The 25,344-nt window shown below is 30.6% G+C and overlaps 2 protein-coding genes across 5 annotated transcripts; one reads left to right on the forward strand and one right to left on the reverse strand.

The window, feature by feature from the left end:
- Positions 1–465: 465 nt before the first annotated feature.
- Positions 466–10,288, reverse strand: Esyt2 (extended synaptotagmin-like protein 2). Of its 4 annotated transcripts, none has more exons than XM_089222438.1 (19): positions 10,272–10,288; positions 9,973–10,107; positions 5,211–6,117; positions 4,967–5,107; positions 4,788–4,861; positions 4,634–4,700; positions 4,423–4,568; positions 4,241–4,361; positions 3,990–4,160; positions 3,827–3,918; positions 3,702–3,750; positions 3,526–3,615; positions 3,379–3,465; positions 3,149–3,307; positions 2,918–3,082; positions 2,374–2,669; positions 2,193–2,294; positions 2,003–2,102; positions 466–1,912 (listed from the first exon to the last, which is right to left on the reverse strand). In XM_089222438.1, exons 3-19 carry the CDS (start codon positions 5,595–5,597, stop codon positions 1,679–1,681), a joined length of 2,481 nt encoding a protein of 826 aa, XP_089078564.1. In that variant the 5' UTR covers positions 5,598–6,117; positions 9,973–10,107; positions 10,272–10,288; the 3' UTR covers positions 466–1,678. The 4 variants fall into 4 exon arrangements, with proteins under 4 accessions (XP_089078564.1, XP_015371350.1, XP_015371351.1 ...); XM_015515864.2 differs by lacking the exon at positions 10,272–10,288 and having other exon boundaries at positions 5,211–5,873; positions 5,977–6,117; positions 9,973–10,210; XM_015515865.2 differs by lacking the exon at positions 10,272–10,288 and having other exon boundaries at positions 5,211–5,873; positions 9,973–10,210.
- A 4,082-nt stretch (positions 10,289–14,370) lies between these two features.
- On the forward strand, positions 14,371–16,731 carry LOC107166976 (uncharacterized). Its single transcript, XM_015515842.2, has 2 exons — positions 14,371–14,577; positions 14,665–16,731. Exon 2 carries the CDS (start codon positions 14,776–14,778, stop codon positions 16,435–16,437), a length of 1,662 nt encoding a protein of 553 aa, XP_015371328.1. The 5' UTR covers positions 14,371–14,577; positions 14,665–14,775; the 3' UTR covers positions 16,438–16,731.
- The last annotated feature ends 8,613 nt before the right edge of the window (positions 16,732–25,344 follow it).

Here is a 25,344-nt window from a genome sequence, read left to right on the forward strand (position 1 = left end):
TTATTTATATAACTGAGGAGGGAGTGGCAGTTATTTTATCCTTTGGTTGTTGGTAAAGTATTGATGTGTGTCCTCTCAATAGACAATAGGAATACGGAGAATGAACAGAGAATCATCTTTAAAACAGGTTATAAGAAGTTTGTCAGGACATAGGTAAAATTAAGTACTATTATTTAATTAAAACAGGACGTTTGATCACTATCCTTGCTCATTTGTAGAGGTGGACTTCTGAGTTCTAAAGTTCTGGACATGGCGGACAAATATTTTGTTCCAAAATTATATGTATAGCGTAATCAAATGAAAGAAATTACCTCTAATTTGTTTATGAAGTGCAAGTAAACATTCTACAGTAACTTCAAAACAATTGTACTCATTGATTTAGGGTGTTCAAGCAAAGCAACCAGTGTGATTAAATGCTTGGGAGACAATAAATTACAATTTAATTTCTTAAATAAATAGCCAAAGTCAAATGGAAAACATTTTTTTCTTGAAAAAATACAGATTTAATAGACTGTTGAATTGTGTAACATTAAAAAAAAATATCTAAAATGTACGGTCATACGTCAATATTAGCATGATGTTAATTAAATGTAAATTTCGTTGTTAAAAGCAAGTTAGTTAGCTGATCATTTACATTTTTGCAACAAATAACCTTCACACTCGAGAAATAAACTACTTTTTTTTTACAGACAATAATTTACCACGAGATATGCTCTTATATGCAAAATTCTTTAATTTATGAATATTGTCCTAAATGTATATACTCCCTTCACAATGCACGTGATCAATGAGTATGTGAAAATTAGTTTTCTTTTCATTGCTTCATTAGTTACAATTGTTTTCAATTTACAATACAAAAGTTTTTATCTCATTGCGCTAAATGCACTACATAGTGAGTACACCGTGGCAAGTTGTGTAATTATAGGCGTAAATTCACGAGGACTTATCACCGTTAAAAGGTCCCACAGAGCACTACTTTAAATCGTAAGTGTAATCAATTATGTTAAAACATGTCAACAGATATTTCCAGTTCTCCAGCTTTTTAGCCAAATTTACACCTATGATGGCTTCTATTGAATTGCATATTTTATACAATACGTTCGTAAGAGGTAACCAATGAGAAGTTCAACAAATCCGACGTCACGACACAAATACAATTTATAGAAATAATAGCAATTTAAAATTGACTTAATCTATTTCTTCAGTGAAAAAGTGACACTATAAAACATTATTCTATACAAATAAATGTGTAAGAAATTAAAAAGTAATTCTTAATTAATAATTAAAAAGCGTGGCATTATTTAATTAGTTGTTCAACAAAAAAAGTTAATATAAGTATGAATCAATGGCTTTTCAACACATAATACTTTAAGAAGACGGAATAGTTTTTTGAATTAAGTTAGGAAGTACATAAGAAAAATATAATGTAACAGTTGTAAAAAATAACATGTAAATATATAAATAATAGTAAAAAATAAATTTAACAATGCAAAATTGACAAATAAAATAATAATAATAAACGATACAATGTGACTAATGGTTTAAAAAATTAACACATATTATGCGACCTTAAGGTTAATCATAATATTTAAGCACCATAATGTATTAAAATAATGAAACATGTACGCCGTTCATAAAATTAATTATAATATTATATTTAAGGCCCTAAGCGACTGAATTAGCCAACAGTGCCTTCTTTGATTTCACTTTCTAAATCAAACCAACCGGTAAAACTGGGAGTGTTTATGTTGACATAGTCACTAATGTTCAACACTATTTGACCCAAAACGGGACTGTGCCACGTCTTCTTAGTCAGGACAGTCACTTCCAACTGCTTGCTGTTCAACTCCGCCACTCCCATGATGTACTCGAACGTTTCTTCGTACACCGGATTGCAGTTGTCCTTGTAAGTCTACTCATTGAAAAAATACAAATACGTCATATTTTATTAGAACATAACAATAATGTTTCTTGTATCGTTCATCCAGCAATTGAGTCTTACTTCGGTTTTCCGTTTAGTGTTACTGTTGTCTTTCTTGGGTAGCACATACAACTTTACATAAGGATCGGGGATGTCCGAAGGTTCTTTGATTGGTAGGTTACTGAAAACAAGCAAAGTGTGCCCACAATCATTAATAATTATCGAACATAAAGCGCCAACGCTAATGAAATAATCATGGCAGTATCCTTACACAACTTTGTGTACAGTAACATTGAGACGTTGTCTGGCCACACTGAACGTCAATGTAAGTTGTATGCTGCCTAAAACACCATTGCCGGGACTGGGTTCTTCTCTGTTTAATTAAAAAATAAAAATAAAAAGAGATGTCAATCCATAGGACAATAAATACGTCGACAAAGTGTGATTCATACGGTTCGGATAATAGGTCGGTAGTTTCGGCTTGTTCAATGAGTGGTTCTTGATCACCGCCACCTGCATGCGAACTTCGAGATACTGTTGAATCTCTTTTAATTGACGAAGTCCTACTCATACCATCTGTGGGCGTGTTAACACCAACAGCAGACGACTGAATCTCAGACACGTCTGCTGACGTTATGACACTGTTGACAGATTTTGTTGACTGGACAGAGGTCTGTCTTGATAGTGGTTTTGTTACTGTAGATGTGTCGTCATTAACATCGACCAATACTGGCAATTTCTTCAAAAACTAAAAAAAGATGAAAATAAGTAAGTAGTGACTTATGCCCGTTCATTTGTTAAAACAGCGGCATACAAAAGAAATGTCCCATGCGAGTGTTATATTAAAAATATAATATAATCATGTATTGTTTTTCAAAATGGTTATACGTTTTTATAACATTCATTAAAAGTAAAAGGAAGGGGGAGGGGTAGAAACCCCAAAACTCTATTGTAGGAACAAAACTGTATTAAATTAGTCTGAATGTATAAACATACTTTGAGTTGCAAACAAAACAATAATTTGCTGTCATGTTGTTGGTTCTTGCTGTCAATTATCAGATCATAAGGTTGAGTATCAACTCGCATATTTTGGGTCAGCATTAATGCTGATAATTCGTATACATACAATCCCAATTGAGTGTTTGTCTTTTGATCAATAACCTACATATATAAATAAAAAAATAATAGTCAAGGTATTATATGCCAACAATAAAATAATTCAAATACCTTAAATTCAATGGTATCTGTTTCAGGGTTGCTAACCAAAAACGTGAATCCTTGTTCATAGACAGGACGTTCAGTGCGTAACTTTCCAACGGTTGTTTGGGTAATTTGACCAACTGTAACTCGTACTAATGGATCTGGTTTGCTTTGGGCCCGAGCATTCTATAATACACCAACATTAATGATAGAATATATATATAATTCTTAAAACAAAATTTCATTTGAGTACACACTGGCAAATTTAAGGCTGAGTCTATGTATACCATCACCACAGCTGAACTCAGGTTTGTTATTCGCAGTTCTTGGGTTTCAGTAAGTGCCTAAAAAGTACAATATTAAATATACCATGAATATGACAAGTGATTTCACTCTTCTTTTACCCTCTTTAATGCACTTTGTTCCAGAGTTAAGTCCAACCAAAGCATACGCACATGAATCATGCCATGTTTAGTGTCCTCTAAGTTGATCCACTATGAACAATTGGTTTAAAAATTTTTATAAAAAAAAAAAACCAAAAATTATTTAAGAAGTTAAATATTCAAGCTATTTTACATACTTTATCAAAATATCCAGTTTTAGCAACATTTCCAATTTGTATTGAAGCTCTACAAAATAAAAATGAATAAAAATATAAACAAAATATATATTTAATATATTAATTATTTTATGATGGTATTTTACCTTCCTAGATTTGAATGTTTTTTGCCCACCATTTCGTCTTCATCGTAAAGTTTAAGCTTCAACACCTGTCCTCTGGGAGAAAATGATGCAAACTATACATTGACAGTAATTAAACAGTATTAGAAGTGTGACATATTTGGATCTATACAATAATATCCATTACCTCACACCAATAATCCCATTTAGGATTCAGTTCATTGTTTATTGTATGAGTTTTATATTGCTGTGCACCCAGTGTCACAATGACGTATGGATCTGATTTACCCTTTCTTATCAAACTCATGTCTTTGGCAACCAAATTTTTTGCTTGGAAGATGTGTACACGTAGAACACCCTAGAACATAAATAATTAATATTCAAATAAAATTACTTAGAAGCGGCTAAAGAATGTAGAATTTTCCATCTGATACCAACCTCTGGTTCAGGTAACTTAACAACATGGGCAGCAATTTCATTACTCAGTACAATAGGCAATTTGTTTGGTAAAACCATTGTAGCAGCTATTTGTTGAGCAATAACTTTTTTTAATACATCACTAAAACAATAATTATGTTTATAATGAAGTAACATTTGATATTATGATGTACCACAATTACTTGAGGCCGGGCATATCCAGAACGTCGGCAACGCCCATCAGATCATAATCAATATCTGGTTGATTTAAGAAAAATATCTGCATTCCTCCTACCAGAGGTGAAGTAGTGAGCAATGGTTTCATAATAACTCTCATCATACCGCGAATCTGTTTGTTGACATTTCTAGTATTAATAAAATTTGTTTTAAAATTTAAAATTTACTTGTCATTACTTGGAAGTCTTTGATACCGCAAGGGATTCCGCTTACATAGAACGATATGTCACTATCACTAGCAAATCTATAAAATGTGAATGAAATTTTGTTAATTTCAATTATTGGTTGTAAAATATAATGTAAAATGGTAATAATTGATGACACTACTCACATAATGTCAATGTCCAACATTATTTGATCGCGTGACACTTTATCATACACTTTGACGCCTCCGATTTTAGGCGGCTTAAATAAAAGAGTTAGTTATAAATAGTGCACCTGTGAAATGTCATCACTTTCTACTGACGACAGCAACTTTAACAGGCATGTAGGTAAGTGGATGGTACTCACTATAGATCCCAGCCGTAACTTATCAAACGCGAAATTGTTGATTTTGTATTCACGTAGGCTCTCGGCGACCATCGGTTCAACAGTGTTTTTGATGGTACTCTGAGCGTACACACTAATCAAAGGCCACATCTGCTTGATGATCTGAAACGAAACATAAACTGAGCAATCAAACGCAAAGCAAACGCCGGTGCACTGACCATTGTCTCTCAGTGACGAGCACCTATGTCGAGGATAGCCGACTTACCTGGTTGAGCCATTCGGCGCGGTGGATGTCCGGGAAGAACACCCAAGACGGGAGTTCGGCGACGTTGGCGGTGATCAGGTCTTTCTCGTCGGCAGCAGCGGCCAGTTGAGCGCGCCGACGCTTGATCCGGCCGGAGTCGCGCAACAGATCGCGGACGACTGACAAGCAGAAGAAGAACGGCACCAGCACCCAGGCGCTGACGGACGCTACGCGCCAAAAGCCGAGAGCGTAGATGGTGACCACGGGTACCAGGCCTTTGGTCACCCGCCAAACGGTTTGCCGGACAGTCGGTTTGTCCAGCGCGCCGTCCACCGCCTCCGCCACCAACGCAGACGAATCACTGTCCACGTCGCGTAACCGCAGCTCTTCTCCCTGGCGATCCGCCATTTTTGCGGAACAAAGTCGAGAGTATGGAAAACGTCAATAATGGGTGGTCACAACGTACGAGTAGGCGCCGGCCGTCTACGTCTACGCCACACGAACGCGAACGGATAAATAACCGTACAAGACGTCAAGACTCAAGACCTTCGGAGGTAACACTCAAAACGATGGCATCATAATTATGAATAATGTAGAAACGACCGAGGCAGCGGAGAGGAGTAGGAGTCGGTCTTCGTCGACAAGATTCGGCGGCGACCGATGGGACACGGCTGCAGACCACTTCTAAAATCCAAACGAGTAATAATTGTTATTAATCATTATATCGAGGAACGTTAGCTTTGCTATTTTTAATTAATTTTTCGGTAAAAAACGATACGATGCGAACTAGAAAAACTCATGCCGTTCGTTTTCTTTTCCACCACTGGGTCCCCAAGAGATTACGTTATCTCACAAACTGATAACGCGAAACTTGAGCAATCTTATGTTAACATCTGTTGATAATGAAATTCGCCGGACGGACCATGACCTTATAATAAATTAATAATTATTACTAAATGAATAGGTCAATAGGATGGGAATTGGGATGGATTTGGTTTAAGATAGAAGTTTTCCATCTTAAACTGTGCGGTCGAGCAAACTGAGCAAAGACCATAATCACAATAATAAATAATTATTTTACTTGTACAAAATGTCATTATTATTGACTATAATACAAAAATATTTAAGTAATAATTACATTAAAATATATATTGTTGATGCTGAACCTTCAAAAAAAAAATTAATTATAAAAAAATTAAAAATATGATTGGGTTTATATTGTGTACCAAGTAAGCCAGTTAATAAACGTATAGTGACACGATAATGGGGAACATAGCTCTACAGTGGCATAAATGCATACAGTGTCGGTCTGGCTCATGACTGGGCACCTGGTTAACTAATTTCGAATGGGCCCCCTACAAACTTAATTTTAACTTAAACGAAAAAAAATTGAGCTGTCATTTAATAAAATATTAAAACTATTTTATACATAATTAATAAAATTAGGTCGTTTTTTCCAACGTCTTTGTTAATATAAAAATATAATATTATAAATATAAAAATGTAAACCAACATTGTTACTTAACAATCTTACAAATAAAATACAAAATTTGAATTAAAAATTAACATTAAATTATTAAATTATTAAAAAAGTAATTTTTTAATTCTTTGCAATGAATTGCATGCATGATGATCCTATAACATATCAATAACTTTATCTTTGCTTATACATTGAATGATAGATGATATCATTCAGTCATCAAACCTCCGGGCGTGCCTGATATCATCTTAAACAAATATATTAGTTAAAGGATCCAAATATTGCTGGATAAATGAAGATTTATGTTTGTTTTTTAAAATTTGTAGTTTTGAAAACACTCGTTCACTCTTAACGTGTGTGCATGGAAGTATAAGAACATATTTTAATGCTATGTACAGTGTATTGAACAAGCCCGTTTTAATTGTAAGTTTAAAAAGAATTTGAAATATTTTTGGTAAATAGTTATTACAATTTTGTTCAATGCTTACATATTTATTGGAGTTTTAACTAATTAGAATTTTAAGAACATGCTAATTTTTTATTACGTTTACAATTGGCTATGGGCCCCTAATATTGAAAAATATCCAAGGGCCCCCGGCGATCGCCGGGTAGCCGGGTGGGCCAGACCGACACTGAATGCATAAATGCATAATTAATAATTCATTTTTTTTTCGAGGGGGGAGGTGGTCCATTTTATACTAAAATAATTATTTATGGAGTTAAAATTCTTATTAGATTACAGACGCATTGGCATTGTAGTATTTAATTAAGGTATATAAATGGGGATAAAATTAAAATGTACCTACAGTGATCGCTTACTAAATTAAATATTATACTTATCCAGGGCTTACATATGTAATAAAATACCCTTTATAGGTATATATTATAAAGCCTGCCAGCTACCAACATGATAATGTATACTTAGGTGTTATATACTGATATTTCTTATTTTTAACTTATGATTTCTTAGAAAGTGATTAAAATTTAAAAATCAATGACAGTTGAGTAAACATAAAATATTTGACAAAAAAAACTGTGGTTAAAAATAGTGATGCGATCCACGTATCGTTTTTGGTGGCAACGTCGATAATAGGACTGAAAGCGAAATCTAGATAATATTAATTTAAAAAAATTATAATTGCTAAAATAATTCTGCTTTCATAAAAATATTAATTTTGATTTACGTGTAAAAGTAAATGGATTTTAAATATTTAAATATTTTCCCGTCTTAGTCATGAGATTCTTAGAGACTTAGAATAAAATATGGAAATATATTAATTACTGTTTATTAAGTAGTGACATTTGTTGAATGGAAGACATTTTTAAATTGGAATCTGGAGTTATGGAGTAAGTATAATCAGTAGTTAGTAATAACAATCTTAGCTTACGGATACAATTATTTTTGACTAAAATGTCATATTTTAATAAGAACCTATTAATATAAAATATATTTTATATTAATTTATATATATTATGTACACAGTAGTACAGTACACTATTATATACAATAATAAAATATACAAATCGCATAACTATGCGAACAACTGATCGGGCACGGTGAGCGGGCATCGATTACACTAAGAAGTTTGATTAAAAATAAAACAATATTCAAAAATAATGGCATAATTTATCACACTGTATAATAATTATCTATTTATATATCTATAACTATATTGTATTTTACCTGAATATTTTATTTCATTATTAAAAATTAATAATAATTAACTACATCGTTCAGAACAATCACCAATAAAAATGGTTTATTTTTATATTTATGTTTTTCGAAAGACTTTGTAAAAATGAAAACACCTTAGCGGTTTGCGGGCATTTGTGGGTAATAGGTAATATTATAATAAGCGAATAGGAGCTTAATGTTGTATAATTATGTCATCAGAGCTTGGCCCCACTTATACTTCTACTATTCTTTTTGACTTCGGTTTTTCAAGCACTGCAGCAGCTATACATATTATTAATTATTATAGCAATAAATTACCAATAATATTGAATGCATACACATTATACGATTATGCGTATAATACGCGTATTATGACAAAACCGACCTTGGTTTGTTTTGGACGTCTATCCCGAAACGGTTTTAGTGCTTTTTGTTATCGTTTTAATTTTTATAATTGACACGACGCAGTGAAACCATCTTAAGGAGGGGGTGAGAAAATTTACATTCCTGCACTCAATCGATCACCGAGTGCGCGATATTTACGGACAATCGTATTGCACTCGTTGTATAATATAACAGTAATAAATAAAATACTTTATACTCAGCTAGTGCCCAGGACCGAAACATTTATTTTAGATCATTTATATTATTTGATTTTGATTTTTCGAAAAATATTTAAAATCCCGGCCAACCACCCTATAATATATATTAGGTATACGAAATACGACCATACACTTTATCACATACATTTATAACAACGATCAACGATGACCGAAATTCGGTGATAAGTATATTTTAGTATATTATAATATAATATTCAATATTGTTTTGCTACAATAGAACTTTTTAAAATGGAAATATTAAATAGGTATAAGTACCGAAAATATATATATATAATGTCAAATGTTGCAATCAATAAAAAGGTCTTAACGTTTTTGACATTTAATATTTATTTTAATTTCACAAAGTTAAATCCCATCTGGGTGGTTGGGTACATGAGGGATTTAGTTATTACGCGAGGAAGCGAAAGGGATTTAGAACACTAACTTAAATAAAATGTATATAATATATATATATATACATATATATAAATTTGCTCTTAAACAATTAACTACTTATTTAATTTGATACTGCTATTTTGATTCATGCGAAATGTTATGCTCATCCCTTTATTTCAAATCATACACTTCATAAACATCTCAGAATAAAGTCGGTCGTCAGACGTCAGTAATCAGTATGAACATTTCGCACGAAGGAGCTAAATGCTTTTATTACGGTTTCTGAAATAGTCTACTTCATCTTCACGGCTTCGCCATTCCAACAAACCACTTATTAAAAATTGATAATGTGTATCCATTCCTAGTGGTAATCCTCCGAGAAACATAATATTATCATATGGGTAAAAATATTTACACGCGATGATGCTTATCGTTTCATACGAACATAATATAGCACATTGTATGAAATATTTTTAAAATCGATCTAACGAAAATATTTCCAAAACCGCTTTTCTAAATAAACGCTACAAATCGCATCTATAGATATTAGTGGTATTACAATATTTGAGTAACATCGGGTCAAAATATTCTATACAGTTTTGTATGAAATTAAAAATCATCGATACATACCTAAATGTTATTAATCTGCGGAGGGCGCACGCCGCACGTAGTATTCATAACATAAGAATAACGCTTGAATATGATCTCAAGAACTTGGATGAACTGTCGATAAACTTGACGGGGATTTTCACGACATTTAAGTACCTATGTGTCAACGAGTAAACAAAAAAATTAGTTACGACTATTGGCGTTAGATTCTGTATTTGAACAAAAGCAAGTCCGAACGGTCTGACGAGCGACGAGTGACTAAAAATATAATATAATAAAACTAAAACAGTAAAACGTTTAACGTGACTATAATTATAGACCTTCTCTTGTACGCCGCTTGTAAAAGTTTGATGATAAGGTGTAGTGGAGCGAGGGCCGGGGACTATAAGTCCGTCTGGATGTTACGTAGACAACATTGCGTGCAATATTATAAAAACACAATATTTGTATATATATTGTTTAGACGATTGTATGCATTTTTTGTATATTACGTTTTTCATTTGCATACATAGTATCTAGTATCTACACATATTATTATATTGATAACACACCCCTCTTGAATATTATTTGTCTGTGGGTAACCTTGCTTTCTCTCGCTATGGAGTGAGTAGACTTTTTAGTTTTATCGTATATTGTAATGTATTAAACGTTATACGATAGCTTCGAGTGTTGGTAACTATTTCTTTATAATTTGTGCCTAAAAGATAAAAATCCTATTATAATAACGTTATCATTAAACTAAATAATACAAATAGGTGTTACTGTTCATATAGGTACTAATAAACGATTAATACAGTAAAGGGAGGGGCATTTAATGTGACTTGTCCTTCACATTTTTCAAAATGTAGCCGAATAGATAAAAAGGTAGTTTTCAATATCTTTGGATGATAATCGAGCAAAATAACAAATTTCATATTGACTATTCTATGATATAATTTTGTCAAATAATATTTAAAATTATAGTTATACAGTTTCAGATATAATTTTCAGGCTAAAGTCATAGGCGGAAATTCTCCATAATTTTAGAGGGGGCTGATATTTAGAAATACTTTATTGCATATCAAAGCCAAAAAAAAAATACATATTATATTATCGTATGCAAAACCTAAGCGTGATTTATTTTAGATAGATATACTATACTATGAATATATTGATATACTCATACATATACTTGAATTTTAACAATGAAAACTCTTTATAATGAAACTAAAAAATATTTATTCTAAAATAATGTATCAATATTTTTTTGCAAATAAATCTAGTATGGCAATCCACTTCGACACTTACGTTAACAGTACTATACGTTGCAATATGCAATTGTTGAAGAAATATCATTGTTGTGTGTTTCGAATTGTCAAATATTTTACATTTTACCAATTGGTATTTTCTATTTCGTCTATTTTTAGGTTCCATAGATGGGCGGATAGTCCATTTTTGGCCTACCGGAAAATTTTAAAAAGGGGCCCTTACATGAAAAAAATTTAATAATACATGATATTAAAAAGGGTCCCATTACCGAAATACGAAGGGGGGCCCACCCGAAAATAGCCGGTTGCTTGGTAGGCCTATCCGCCCTAGGTCCATAATATATTATCACAGATTATATAAATAATATTTTATATAGTCTGTGATATTATTATTAATAATAGGCGATAGCGTCGATAACGCGATGCAGTTGGCAGTTCCAAAAAAATAATGAGATATCGATGTCTGCGGATTGAAACCAGTCATCAGATTCAACTAATATCGTTTATATAAACAATAAATTAATATACAATATATACATTGATACTTAAATATTTATTATGCTGCGTGCCTCTGTGCTCTATGGACATTGGTATTTAACATCCTATTTTTTTTTCTCTAAAATTGTTAATGTTTCTTATTCGCGTTTCAACAATATTTGAATTGAAAGTTAAAAAACATAATATTTATTGCAGTAACCTGCAGTGACCAATTATTTGAGGAGGCTAATTTTTCTATTTGTACGTTTTGAGGGGGCTAAGACCTGGTATTATAAGTAGCTTTTTAACTGTTGGGGATGGTATGGTAGGTCGGCAACACGTGTATGTGTGGTAAGTTTTTTGCCACTATAAGAACCCGAGTGGTCACCCATCCGTGAATTAGTGACATCGAGTTATGTATATCGAGTATAATCATTTTATGTGATTAATTATTGCAGCAATCGAGCCACATGTATATTTAGGTATGTCTATACGTCTATAACTATATTGTGCATTTGTGTACAATTAGATTAAAGAATAAAAGTTGAGAGGCATCAATGAATTATAATAATAAACATCATAGGCGTGCGCAGACTTTCATTGCATATGTAGCATATAAAATTAAGTAGCCCATTTTTTAACAATCGGCCAAATAAATGTTGAATAGTCAAAATTATAATTATTAATCATATTATACACAGGCAGTGTTATTGTTACCTAAGTGGTTATAATAATATCATTTTTTTTTTTAACAATTAACAAATGTTCACATACAAAATTTAAGGAAACATTTGTTCACTGCTTTTGAAAACACCAAGTTACAATTACTATCAGACTTTATTAGTTATAATATAAAATAATTATATTATTTATGGTTCACATCAATTTTATTTACTTATTAATTATTATAATTTATATTAAATTATTAAATAATGAATTGCCCCGACCGGCCCAAAAAATGTGGCAGATGCAGCATATGAACCTTCTGCTGCACCCGTGCGCACGTCTATGATAAACATAGCCATACGTGGCCGGCCACAAAATTTTTTCATGAATTTTTTATTGGATTTAGCCATTTAGGTATAAACAAAAGAATACGCTGACACAGAGATAATTCAATAATTGTTTATGTTTTAGTATAATCAATGGTTGTTCGTTTATTTTTTATACAATACGTCTCTTTATTTTGTTCTAACGTTATTAGTTTATTACAGTAAAATACTGATTTGGCGTTTTACAATGGAAACTAAGCTAATTGCAAATCATAATAATGCATCGAACGAATGGATTTTTGAATTGCATACATTAAAGCATTTATATCCAGCTCATAAGCATACTTCCATTAGTTTATTTATGTAAATATGTTACATATTTTTATTTTATATTTTTGTTATTGAGATGAGATTTATGCAAACTTGAATACAAGAACAATATAATTCAATCGATTTTATATGATCATTAAATAATATAAGTCTTCTGAACGTTTTATTTGTTAACCTAACTTTACAGTGGGCGGTCCATTTAAAGTTACACTCGTAATTTTAAAAACTACAAATGTTTTTGAAAATATTTCATGTACATTATTTTAAGTCGTTAAAAATAATATTTTTCTCAAAATGTTTTTAATTTTTATAGTTATCATTTTTTAAGCTTTTATTATTTTTAATTACAACATTAATTTTTAATTTATTATTCCAAAGCAGAATATTTGTTGGATTACTTATTATGTACACAAAATTTGAATTTTAGACTACCTAGTTGTTTAGAAGTTATTAGTAGGTATTTAAAGTTTAGATGAGCAAAGTGAAGTACTGGAGTGGAACAGGGTAGTATAAGGTTCCTCAAAAGATGTCTGTCAACCACTCCACTCGTCTATACATCTATGTATTATAAATTTATAACTTCATAACTTCTAAAAATCTATAATTATCCAACATTTGATTTTTATGGATCAAAACACTACAAATAATTTTCCGCTTCGAAAAATGAGACAAAAAAATGTGCGTTATTGTTGTTCAAAAAAGTAAAAATTATAATTTTTCAAATGTTAGTGTTTTTTGAAATAACGAATGACTTTTTTATTAAATGGATCACCGTAACCTGCGATCTGCATATATATCGACTATGAATCGTAATTTTCAATAATAATTTATGAATAACAGTAATAAGAATAACATTATGTGGTGACATAATAATATGGGTGTTTAATTATTCCAATTCGAAGTATTTTTTCCCACTTATAAATGTATAAGAAAATTATTGTTATTCGTTTAGTGCAGTGGTCAGCAGCCTTTTTGTTCTTATTGGAGCCACATTCAAAAATTAAAAAAGTTTCTCGGACTATGTCGGACAAAAATATTTTAATAATAATAATAAAAAAAAAATAATAGCCGTATGGAATATTCGCGCAGGCCACCGGTTGCAGACTGGGTTTAGTGGATAGATTTCTCATTTTTTTTCATTAATTATAACTGTTATATTTATATTTATAATATTAATATATATTATGTAATTATAATTAGATTTTTTTTGTAATCATAAATTTTAATTTATTTATTGTGCCCGCTATTTTATTCGTATTTTTGTGTTGGTATGCATGTTTATGTGTTGATTTTTTTTATCAATGTTTCACTATCATGTAATATGTAAATAATATGTTGAATGTTCAGTGATAATATACTGATATGACTTAATATGTTGTGAGCGTTTAAATTTGAAAGTCTTTGAATATCGTTCCAATCTTTCAACAAGTATTAAATTTTCTATTACAGCATTACACGTCTTTTACAGTTTAATTTACATTATTTATATTCAACATTTAAGTTATCTTAAAGTTTAAAATAAATCGTAGTCACTAGTAATATAATATATTATTATACTCAGAGGCTATGGCAGATAACTGGTGAGCATTCCAGAAATCACAGAATTTATACTTAAATTGTTATTATTCAGTTTATCAGTTCATGTCGTCATTTATTTATTGTTTTAGAACATGATTCGAGGTTGAAGCAATTCCACGATTTGAAGTCAATAGCATAATATAAAATAATATTACGCTTCATATGAGATCTAATTGATTGAAAATTGTATACTTGACAAAATGGTTTGCCAGAGTCTCATGGAGTTAAAAATTGTTATCCGTTCTATTTTAGTAGCATGTAAGAATGCCTTAACAGTCGATGAATTATGGAAGAGGACGATTTACGTATTTGGAGGACCACAACAAATACAGCTTAAACTGTTTGGTTACGAGACCCCCTATGATTTACTTAAATGTATACCAGATGTTGTTCAGTTAGAAGATCCAGAAGATACAAACTCCATTGTAAATTTAATAAGTTCAAAATTGAGCAGGCATATGGAGTTATTAGTTTCAACAAATATAATAAGACCACCCAAAAGTAAAATTTGTCAACACGATTTATTGGTGCCATACAGAACACAGTGCGCATTTATTAGAATTTTTCATGAACTATATCCAGAAGGATTGACAATCAGTGATTTTGAATCCGATGTTTTGTGTATTCCAATATTTCAGTCTTACATTGACTGTGTAGATATATTATTGTTCAATTTGGACCATGTGTTTATAAGAAATGGAAAAGAAATTATAAGCTTGCAACCGAAATTAGTCAACAAATTAAATGAAATAATTGAAACAGCAGATAAATTTACAGCGATGGATATTTGCAACATTAATGAATATTCATTGGAAAATAAATATGATGATCAACAAATTTCCAATGGACTGGAGTACCCATTGTTTAATATTTTAGAAGAATCAATTAAATCTAACATTGAACAACTATTGAACGAAGTACCTGGTTGGATATCTGATAGACAAATGTGTAATTTATACATTGACAAATTTGGTTCTGCCTTTACTCATTATAGACGATGGGGTTTTAGTAGAATTAGTCAAATGTTTTCAAAACTGCCAGAACTGTGTTGTGTTCATTTCTCAGAGAATGAAGTAGAAATAATTTCATCAATAAATCATACTTGTGATATTTATAAAAATCCAAATGTATCAGAAGAAGCAAATAAGTCAGGATCTTTTTCTATTAATGCAAAAGAAAAATATAATAATGAACCTAATGAAAATTATGGGGTATTAAAACAATTTTTAAGAAATGATCCATATTTACTAACATCATTAAATGATTGTTTTTTGGAGCAAGAAATTCAACGGTTTGAATTGAAAATCAATGATTCATTAAATGTCAATGTTTGTGCAGTTAATACAAATATTATACCAACTATAAGATGTCAAATCCTTGACCAATATCATGAATTCCAGAAGCTATTAGTTGATATGAAAAACTTTTATTTTCTACACGAACAAGAGTTGTTATTTGATTCAACTATTACCATGATGAAACATACTTATGCATATTTTTTTGATGATTGTTGGTTCAGAGGATTTGTCACTGATATTAACTTAAGTGTAATAAAAATGACAAATATTGACAATGGTTCGATGGATACTATTCCGTTTGATGATATCAGGTTACTACACAAACAGTTTACCCATTTACCAGCACAATCATTGACTTGTAATTTACATGGAATAGATTCTATGAACGAAGATGAGCTTTTGAAAATTAAAGATAAAGAATGTTTAATATATGTTGTTTCTATTGATCAACAAAATAAATCTGCAAGTGTCAAAATTAAATGTATAGATTCTGTATCAGATAAATACTTAAATGATGAATGGATAGAAAGTGGTGTTGCCGACCCGGATTCTGATGAAGATTAATAATGAAGATACAATTTTATTATAGTTTTTTTTTTATTATTATTATTATTAAATCACTAAACCAAGCAAGTTAGCTTATTATTATTATTATAATTTTTTATTATTTGTTTTTTTTTTTGTTATTTGTATAACTTAATATTGTAAAGTTATCCTTTGCCTGGCCATTTTTTTATAGAAATTGAAATATTAAAACTGGGAGTAAAAACAAATCTAATAATGAGATGAATGGTGTGGTTGAGCATAATGTGTAAATTTAATAAATTACTAATTTGTTGGTATGATAATTACTTAAAAGTTGTATGGTCAATTAACCAAATTCTTAAAACACAAGTAGGTAGCTAATATAAAGGTATAATAAAATATAATAGTAATTTATTGTTCAATTGCATGGGAGTACATTTAGACGATACTACGTACATAAGACTCTGATTGATTTATTTAAGTCAATGGCTAATAGTTTCGTGATTTCATATATAAGGTATATCAATGATTTTATAATGTAAAATTTTAATTATTTGTTTTTAATGGAAATTATGTAAATATTTCAACAGTATAACCATTGTGCTGCACAATAACAAGACGAGTTCGCAAAAATCCAATTTCTGGTAAAGTAAATATTTCCTGATTCCTTCTTTCATTAATTGGGACAATTTTGTTTATACAATATTACTAAAAAACAATCTCCTAGCATACATGATACAATGTGAACGTGTTATATCACACAAGTAACTTACTTAAGTGTTATTCTTTTAATGAATAGGTACCTAATCGGGTAACATGTTATTATGTATTGATGTATAAAAAATTAGAGTTAATTATTATTGTTGTTGCTATAAGTTACAAATGACAAGTGTCTTTGTGTCTTGTGTGAGCAATTAAAATTACAAATAGAAGAACATAATACTGTTTTAATCTCGTTCACGAATATGAGATATTAAATCAGAAAATGGTAGTCAGAAAAAAAAGCCCAGAAAAATATCCACAGAAAAAAAAAGTCAAATTACAATAATTAAATATATAATAATTAAAATTAAAGTATTAAATTAGGTATTATTTAAAAATTGTTTACATATTATTGGTCAAATATATAAAAAGTAGTTATAATCAAATAGGTATATAAAAAAATAAAATTTAAAGTATTACTCAACATTTTTAAACATCGGTCATATTGTATACTTATATATATATATATATAATTATTAATACACAGGTTATATGTTAATCAACTTAACATTTTTAACACAGTTGATTATACTGTACTGTCAGTAGGTATTTATATATAAAAATAAAATTGTTAATATTATAATATACATTGAGTGAAAATAACATAATATTTTGTGGATATTATGTTCAAATTGATTGATTTATGTCTTACACCCTAGATATGTATAAGCATAATGTATATACTTTGTACAGAGTGATTCTTTTTTAAATGTACATGTTGCAGTATGAATTACATGCTATCTTGAAATAAATTAATTTATGTATATTTTAAATTTTAATTTTTTGTTAAATAAAATCAATACATTCATTGCTGTTTAGAATCTAAAATATATTTATTACTATGAATAATAAATAATAACATATAACCTGTGCATTAATAATTGTATATATGTATACAATATGACCAATAATGTGTAAAAATTTTTTAAATAATACCTAATTTAATACTTTAATTTTAATTGTTATATAATTAATCATTGTAATTTGCATTTTTTTTCTGTGGATTATTTTTCCTACATTCTAGAAACACACATACCTGGTAGGCACCGTAAAGGTTATTACGATATGTAAATATGTAATGTTAGCGTATTTTGTTTTTGTCAATTTTTTTTCACGACACAAACATCATGTGATGACAACTTAAAGGTCTTGAACAAAAAAAAAAAAAAAAACCATAATTATTAAACTTAATTAGTCGAAAACAATATATAAATTAACATTTGATTAGATAATAAATTTAATCTGCACACATAGTGTAATATACTTAAACATAATATATTATTATGGTTACGACTTTTATGGGTTTATGGCGAGTAGCAGTCAATTGAACTACTTATCGTTATGTGCGGAGAGGACAGTATTAAATAATAAAATCGATATTTATACGGAAGCAGTGGCTTATTTATGGTTCTGCGATGGGGATATATTATCTTTTCGTTTGACTTTTTTCATTATTATTATTTTCCCAAGGTCTATAATTCGTTGTAGGAACATTGTCAAAATCCCAATCTTCACACCGTTCGGTCGATGTTATATATTATACAGCTAGGATGATTCGCCAAGTCCATTCACCCCCATTTTTTCCTTCAATAATAAATTTATTAAAATTCTGGTTTTGGAATTTTGAAATATACTTACTCAAAGACAATTTTTTGGTTTTTTTTCTAAGTACCTACTACTTAACGAGTGTGTTGATACAATGTTTGTTTGTTTTTTTTTTTTTTTAATGAGTACCATCCTTTTTAATTATAAATTATCGAGTGCATGATTTCTTTGAAATTGGCGAAACGTTGATATAACTGTAGTTCAAAATTCTAATGAGTAGTTTCTTAGATATTAAAATGTCTGCGCTAAGGATAATACAGTCCTTAAAAATGGTTTTACACAAATTGAAAATGAACGTAACATTGGAACTAGTGTGTTTTAATTTAAAGTGAAGCTTATTTAACGTTACAAAACAAAAAACTTGAAATAAATACACTGACTACACAACATAAACGTTTTGAGCGTTTATCCTAATAAATAAGTAAATCCAGAATATTCTTTAATAATATTCGGGTAACTTGCGAATAAAATTCGTTTCAGTTCCGATTGAAAAATGTCTATTCAGTTCATTCCAAATCAGTGTGTGAGTAAGACAATCTTATTACGTTTTTTATAGAGATAGTAGGTAAAGAAAACCAGACAGTATCTTAGAAAATATAAAACATTTCAAGAACATATTCTGGCGGTCATGTGGAAAGTATAAAATAATATATAAATTTTTTTTAAATCTTAAACATTCTTTGTTTTTCTTTTGGTTCACGATAAAAGATTCGCCCAATGTAGGTAATATTATTTTTATAAAATAAACAATAAAGCATATCAACATAAAATTGTTTTTATTTTATTTAATTTTTTTTGTTTATCAGCTATAGAATTGCTTTTGTTAGCTTTTTCCGAGAAAATAAATGAGAAATACGTAATGTGTGTGATCTGTACCTATGATGACTGTTTGTATACTGATGACTGATGAGTGATGACTATAGTACCTATTCAAATATTTTAATTTTAATCAGCAGATCTGTCGTGCAGATTTCATGATGTCGAATGTCAATGCATTGACGGAAAGCTAATGATACATTTTTTTTTATAATTATGTAGATTAAATATTATCTACATTACCAGGACCCTTGTTTTAATTATTACGAAAAACATAACTAATGTATTTTTATCACCAGTTACGATAAGTGATACAATAATTACTATATAATAATATTATAATGTAGGTGCGCATGTTTATATAGTTAATCAGTCAATTTATATACATTGTGTACCAACTATACCAAATGGTTTTATTATTATTAATAATTTTTTGAAGGGTATTGAATTAATAATTGCATTGGAATTTATTATTCTGAGAGATATGAATTTAACGATTTATGACTTTGTTCTTTTTATAACCCAATAAAGGCATTGCCATTCACAACTGTCACATTGAAAAATAATATACACGACTAACGACGGGAAATAACAAGAAACAAAAAAGTTTAAAACTATATATACACGACAGTTATGCAAAGAAGTAAAAATCAAATAAGGATGTATGACATATTATATTACATATGTAAATAAAAAATAAATATAGACATATTCGCTACTCCCCTTTTTTCTTTAAATAAACCATTTATTAAAATTTTAATTCTTGGATTTTTTATGTATAATAATATAATATGCTTATAGGGCCATATTTTAACTTATTTTTAAATTTTAATATCATCAGAGAAGTGACATGACGTGGTGATAACAACTATTTAACCTTATTTATTGTTAATTGTTAACTATCAACAATCATAGGCGCCCGCAGGGGATGGCAAGCTGGAGCATTTGCCCCCCCCCCCCTTGGCTTTTTCAAAATATTTTTTTTAATTGAATGTTTTAAGATAAATTACTATATACTATACAATAAATTTAAAATAAGTTGTAATATAATAAAATATAATATATTGTATACGAGTATAATAACAAAGGTTATTATTTTAAAACACCTAGTAAAATTATAATATTTATCGGATTTATCCTCAAATCCTAACATTGCCCCCCCCCCCCCCCCTAGAAAAATTTCTGCGGGCGCCTATGTCAACAATGCTATTATATTTTTAAAAATGTCGGTGTTAAATAATTGTAGATAATATCTAAACCTAAATGAAATATTTTCTGAGTTATTAAAATCTATTATCGAAGGATAAAAGACTTTAAGTACTTATAATACTTAGAAAATTTTACAAAATGTTTAAAGATAACACAAAGTTAGCCAACTTAAAAACTACTTGTTAAAATTTCAATTTAGACACATCAACAATTTCATAAAAATCACCGGCTTAACAATTTGCAGTAAAAAATAGTATACCTAGTGGTTCCCTTTGATAAAAATCATTCTTGAGATTCTTAACGGTTCGTACAGATTCTAAAGGCTCTTAAGGTCTACATATTATACTAATATCCTTTTGTATAGAGTACAAATACACGTTTCTAACAATCGGTTGCAGCAGTAATGATTTGGCTTTACAGAATATTTTGACCCGGTGGCGTAGGTACGTACTTGATGTATACGATATTATGAATTAATTATTTATGAAGTGGTTTTAAACAACATTATTGTAAAATCAGTAATCACTTTGATGATAATAATATTTATTATATAATATAATGTATTTACAGAACCATTGTTTCCGAACTTTATTAATTGTTATTTGTTATGTGGTTTGTGAGAATGCGTGGTTTTTTACACCCCACAAACCACCCACGGTTCCAAGGGGCATTGAAACCGTGACCTGCCAGTCGTACCGCGTGGTAGTCGTGAGACTTACGTCAGTAGAACTGACAGGTTTTGATACACGCATCGACAAATGAATGTCGAAGATTTATAATATAATGACATAGGTTACCCTGAATAAATAATTTAAAATATGGCTTGGATTATGGTAATAAAGAATAATATATATTTTAACATAACACATTTAAATAATAAAGATTTCATTTTAAAGAATAATAATTAGCATTTTGGCAATAAGATACAAAATAATACTTTTAGGCAAATAATAATAATTGCAAAATAATACTACAAGTTGATTTAAATAATATTTAATAGTTTTACAGTAATGGTTTTGGCAATAATATAGTATAATATGGGGCACATGGCAGGTAGACAAATAATAAGAATAATATTTGGAAAATAATAAAAGAACAACATTCGCAGTGACGCTAAGCAATAATACGTCAGGATGTGTCTTTCGATCACATCCGACTAATAATATAATAATAAAAATTACGCAGCTCCTGTCAGGTTCGCGTCAGAGCAAGACGCTCGTGAACCGGCCATGCCGTCTAAGCATGTGAATAGTATAAAATATGGAGCGCGAATAATAATAATAATATTAGGCTTTTTTCAATAATAATAATACTTTTAAATAATAGACGTTTGCAAATATTGCAATTGAGGGAAATGAGAGGAAAAAGGGGAATTAAATAATAAGTACAATACGTGGTCACGTGGTTGTCGTATACAGTACGCAAGCCGACGTCTTCGGCCACCAGGCCCCTGGCGGTGTCTTAGACCATCATGGCAGTTGAAGTACCAGGTTGAATAATCATAATACAAGTGATGTCGGTCGACGGTGCCAAGTGGTTGGATAACACCAGTTCGGTCTTTTGGAACGGAGAGAAGAACGGCGACTCCGGTCTTTTGGCTCGGCTTATTGCTCAATGTGCGGGAAGGGGGGCTTTTTTATACAATATAATATAATTATTGGGTCACAGGTTTCAGTGTCTTTGCCGCTGGCGGCACGGCCGTCTCGACCGACAGTGCAAGTCCGGGCACAGAAGCTGACTGCCAGCTGTTGTTGCGGGGACTGAACCTTGCGGAGGGGAAGAGGTGGGGATTATATAATATAATAAAAATAAATAAATAGGTGAAAAATGCTGTGACGTTACAGGTTATTTGAATGTTTATTTTATCTATAAAATGGTTTAAGTAGTAATGAACTCGTTTATGTAGCTTTCTTGAAATCTAATGTTTTTAGTTTTTTACTTAAACCCATTTTATGAATATTTAATACATCTATCAATATAGATAATACATACGTATAAAAATTTCATTTTTCATCATTTTCTCCCTCCAAAAAAAATATCGGACAATAGACATCAAAATAAACAATGTTCCAATACACAACACAAAATTTTTAAAAATCTTAGGAATCGTATTAAACTCAATAATTGGTGCGCCCACCTTAAAGAAATTAGAAAAGTAACAATAACAAGAATAAACATTCTCAAGATGTTGGCTCACACTTCATGGGGCGCAAATTCGTCTTCACTCAAAATGATTTACAAATCCCTCTTACTGTCAAAATTGGAATATGGATCTTTCCTCTTCATCAATGCGAAACCTTCGAACTTAAAAATGATCGAAACAATACATACCTCCGGCCTAAGGTTAGTTTCCGGAGCATTTCGTTCGTCTCCAATTCCCAGCCTACTTAACATTACTCAAACCCCTCTACCCCTCCCATCTGCCTAATAAGGAAAAAGAATGGTATGCTTCTAGCCGCTAGGCGTTCTCAAAACAATCTTCCCTCACACCAAGGTATCAGAAACCTGCGAGAAAACACAAATATTGATCTTTCCGGAATTATCAGACACGAATGTCCCTACATTTCCCCATGGATCATGGATATCAATATAAACACCACATTATCCCTACTTCCCAAAGCGGATACTTTGCCCAGTGTATACAGGAAAGAATTTTACTCATTCTCGGACAACCACCAAGAGTATACTAAGTTTTTCATTGACGGCTCTAGAACAAACTTGGGTGTGGGAGCCGCAGTGGTATACAACGAAATAAAACAAATGTTCAAGCTACCAGATTTCTGCTCAGTCTTTACAGCCGAAGCCACTGCGATCTCTCAAGCTCTCGATATTATATATGAAAATAGAATAAACAAAGCCATAATCTTTAGTGACTCTTTCAGCACATTAACCGGTATTCAAAATCTACACCAACCCAACAGCATATCTAGAAAAATCCACTATCAGATACACCGTCTCAAAACCAATGCACAGATCATCATTCTCTGATGGATACCCAGCCACGTCGGAATCCGGGGAAATCAATTGGCTGACACGTATGCCAAAGAAGCCATCTCCTCCCATCTCTCTTACAAAATGCACACCTATACTCTTCACGATCTAAAATCCGTCATCGACAAACACATTTTAACTCAATGGCAGATCTCGTGGTCATCACGTCACACCAAGCTAAATAAAATAAAATCTATAGTTTCTCCATGGCTATTCTTCTCATTACCAAGACGCCAGTAAGTAATTTTAAACAGATTACGGATAGGTCACACACGGGTGACCCATAAACACCTTATGAACAAATCAGAACCTGGTCAATGTCAAACTTGCGGTGAAATTTCCTCGGTTGAACATCTAATATGCCACTGCCGTAAATTCACTGACATCAGAACCAAGCTCAACATAGAAGACAATTTGGAAGAAGCCCTAAGTCCCCAGCCAAGCAACATTGAAAAATTAATCAGTTATTTAAAACAAACTAAACTATATCAAATTATTTAACCTAGATATACTTCAATCCTTTTTTGTTCATACTATTACCTTTGTTTTGTATATATTATTGTTAATGATTCATTCATGTGCAAAAAAATATTAATGTTAAAGACCAATAACCTTTGTTGTTGAGGCTAATTTAAAATAAAATAAAAAATTTCATTAGGAAGGGTTTAATATAGTGAATCCTTCAAAAGTATGAAATATAAACATAAACATAAACATACGTTGGTTCATTGTTCGAACATCGGTTTACGGTGGAGATTAGGAGTAGAACAGCGGTTCTCAACCTTTTTATAGTCACGTACCACCTGACCAATTTTTTGCTTATTAATAATGCATTCGTTTATGTTATATGTATAGAATTTTGTTAGTAAATTAATTTTTTATAAAGGTAGATTTTCTTCACGTACCACCTATGAGCTTTCCGCGTACCACAGGTTGAGAACCACTGGAGTAGAATATCATTAAAACACCGCTCAGAATTAATAAAGTATGTAAGTATACATAATATATTATTATTAGTATAAGTGTATAATCACTTTGCAATAGGTATAATCGTATAGAAGTTAAATCTGTAATACGATTATTAATTCTAAATTCGTTAACATTTTCGATTAGGTACCGTTTACAACCTATGTCCGTTTATTTATAGGTACTGTCATAGTAATGCAATTTAATATTTAAGTGGATTTATTTTTTATTATTTACGAAGTGCAACGACGTAGGTACCTACGTGAGTCACGCCGTTACAGCTGTTCAATTAATGAATGAATTAATTAATAATAAAATAATTTTAAAACAACTGATCCCAATCTGATCCATCAAAAATCTACCAATCCAAAACATCTTAAACAATCCACCACAATAACAACTGAAGTCCCACAGACCTGCAGTGTGGAATGAGAATGACCAAAGTCACAATAAGTGTTAAGCCGAATCACGATTAATCTAATATACTGTCATCATCAAACATCAATGAATACTCCAAGAGAAAAGTTTTACAGAAGCTGGGACGACATCACATGAACGCCACTCTAAAATTGCATTAATTGGCTTTCAGAACTTCTA

This window comes from Diuraphis noxia, unplaced genomic scaffold (genome assembly GCF_037042655.1).
Source record: "Diuraphis noxia isolate RWA-SAM2 unplaced genomic scaffold, SU_Dnox_SAM2 contig0003, whole genome shotgun sequence".
NCBI lineage: Eukaryota > Metazoa > Arthropoda > Insecta > Hemiptera > Aphididae > Diuraphis > Diuraphis noxia.

Excerpts from the sequence above, each read along its gene's own strand:
- Esyt2 (XM_089222438.1), bottom strand. The coding sequence starts at position 5,597 with ATGGCGGATCGCCAGGGAGAAGAGCTGCGGTTACGCGACGTGGACAGT. Across the intron at positions 3,466-3,525 it reads AACAAAGTGCATTAAAGAGG|GCACTTACTGAAACCCAAGA; the intron begins GTAAAAGAAGAG and ends TGTACTTTTTAG. Across the intron at positions 2,103-2,192 it reads GTTACTGTACACAAAGTTGT|TAACCTACCAATCAAAGAAC; the intron begins GTAAGGATACTG and ends GCTTGTTTTCAG.
- LOC107166976 (XM_015515842.2), top strand. The coding sequence starts at position 14,776 with ATGGTTTGCCAGAGTCTCATGGAGTTAAAAATTGTTATCCGTTCTATT.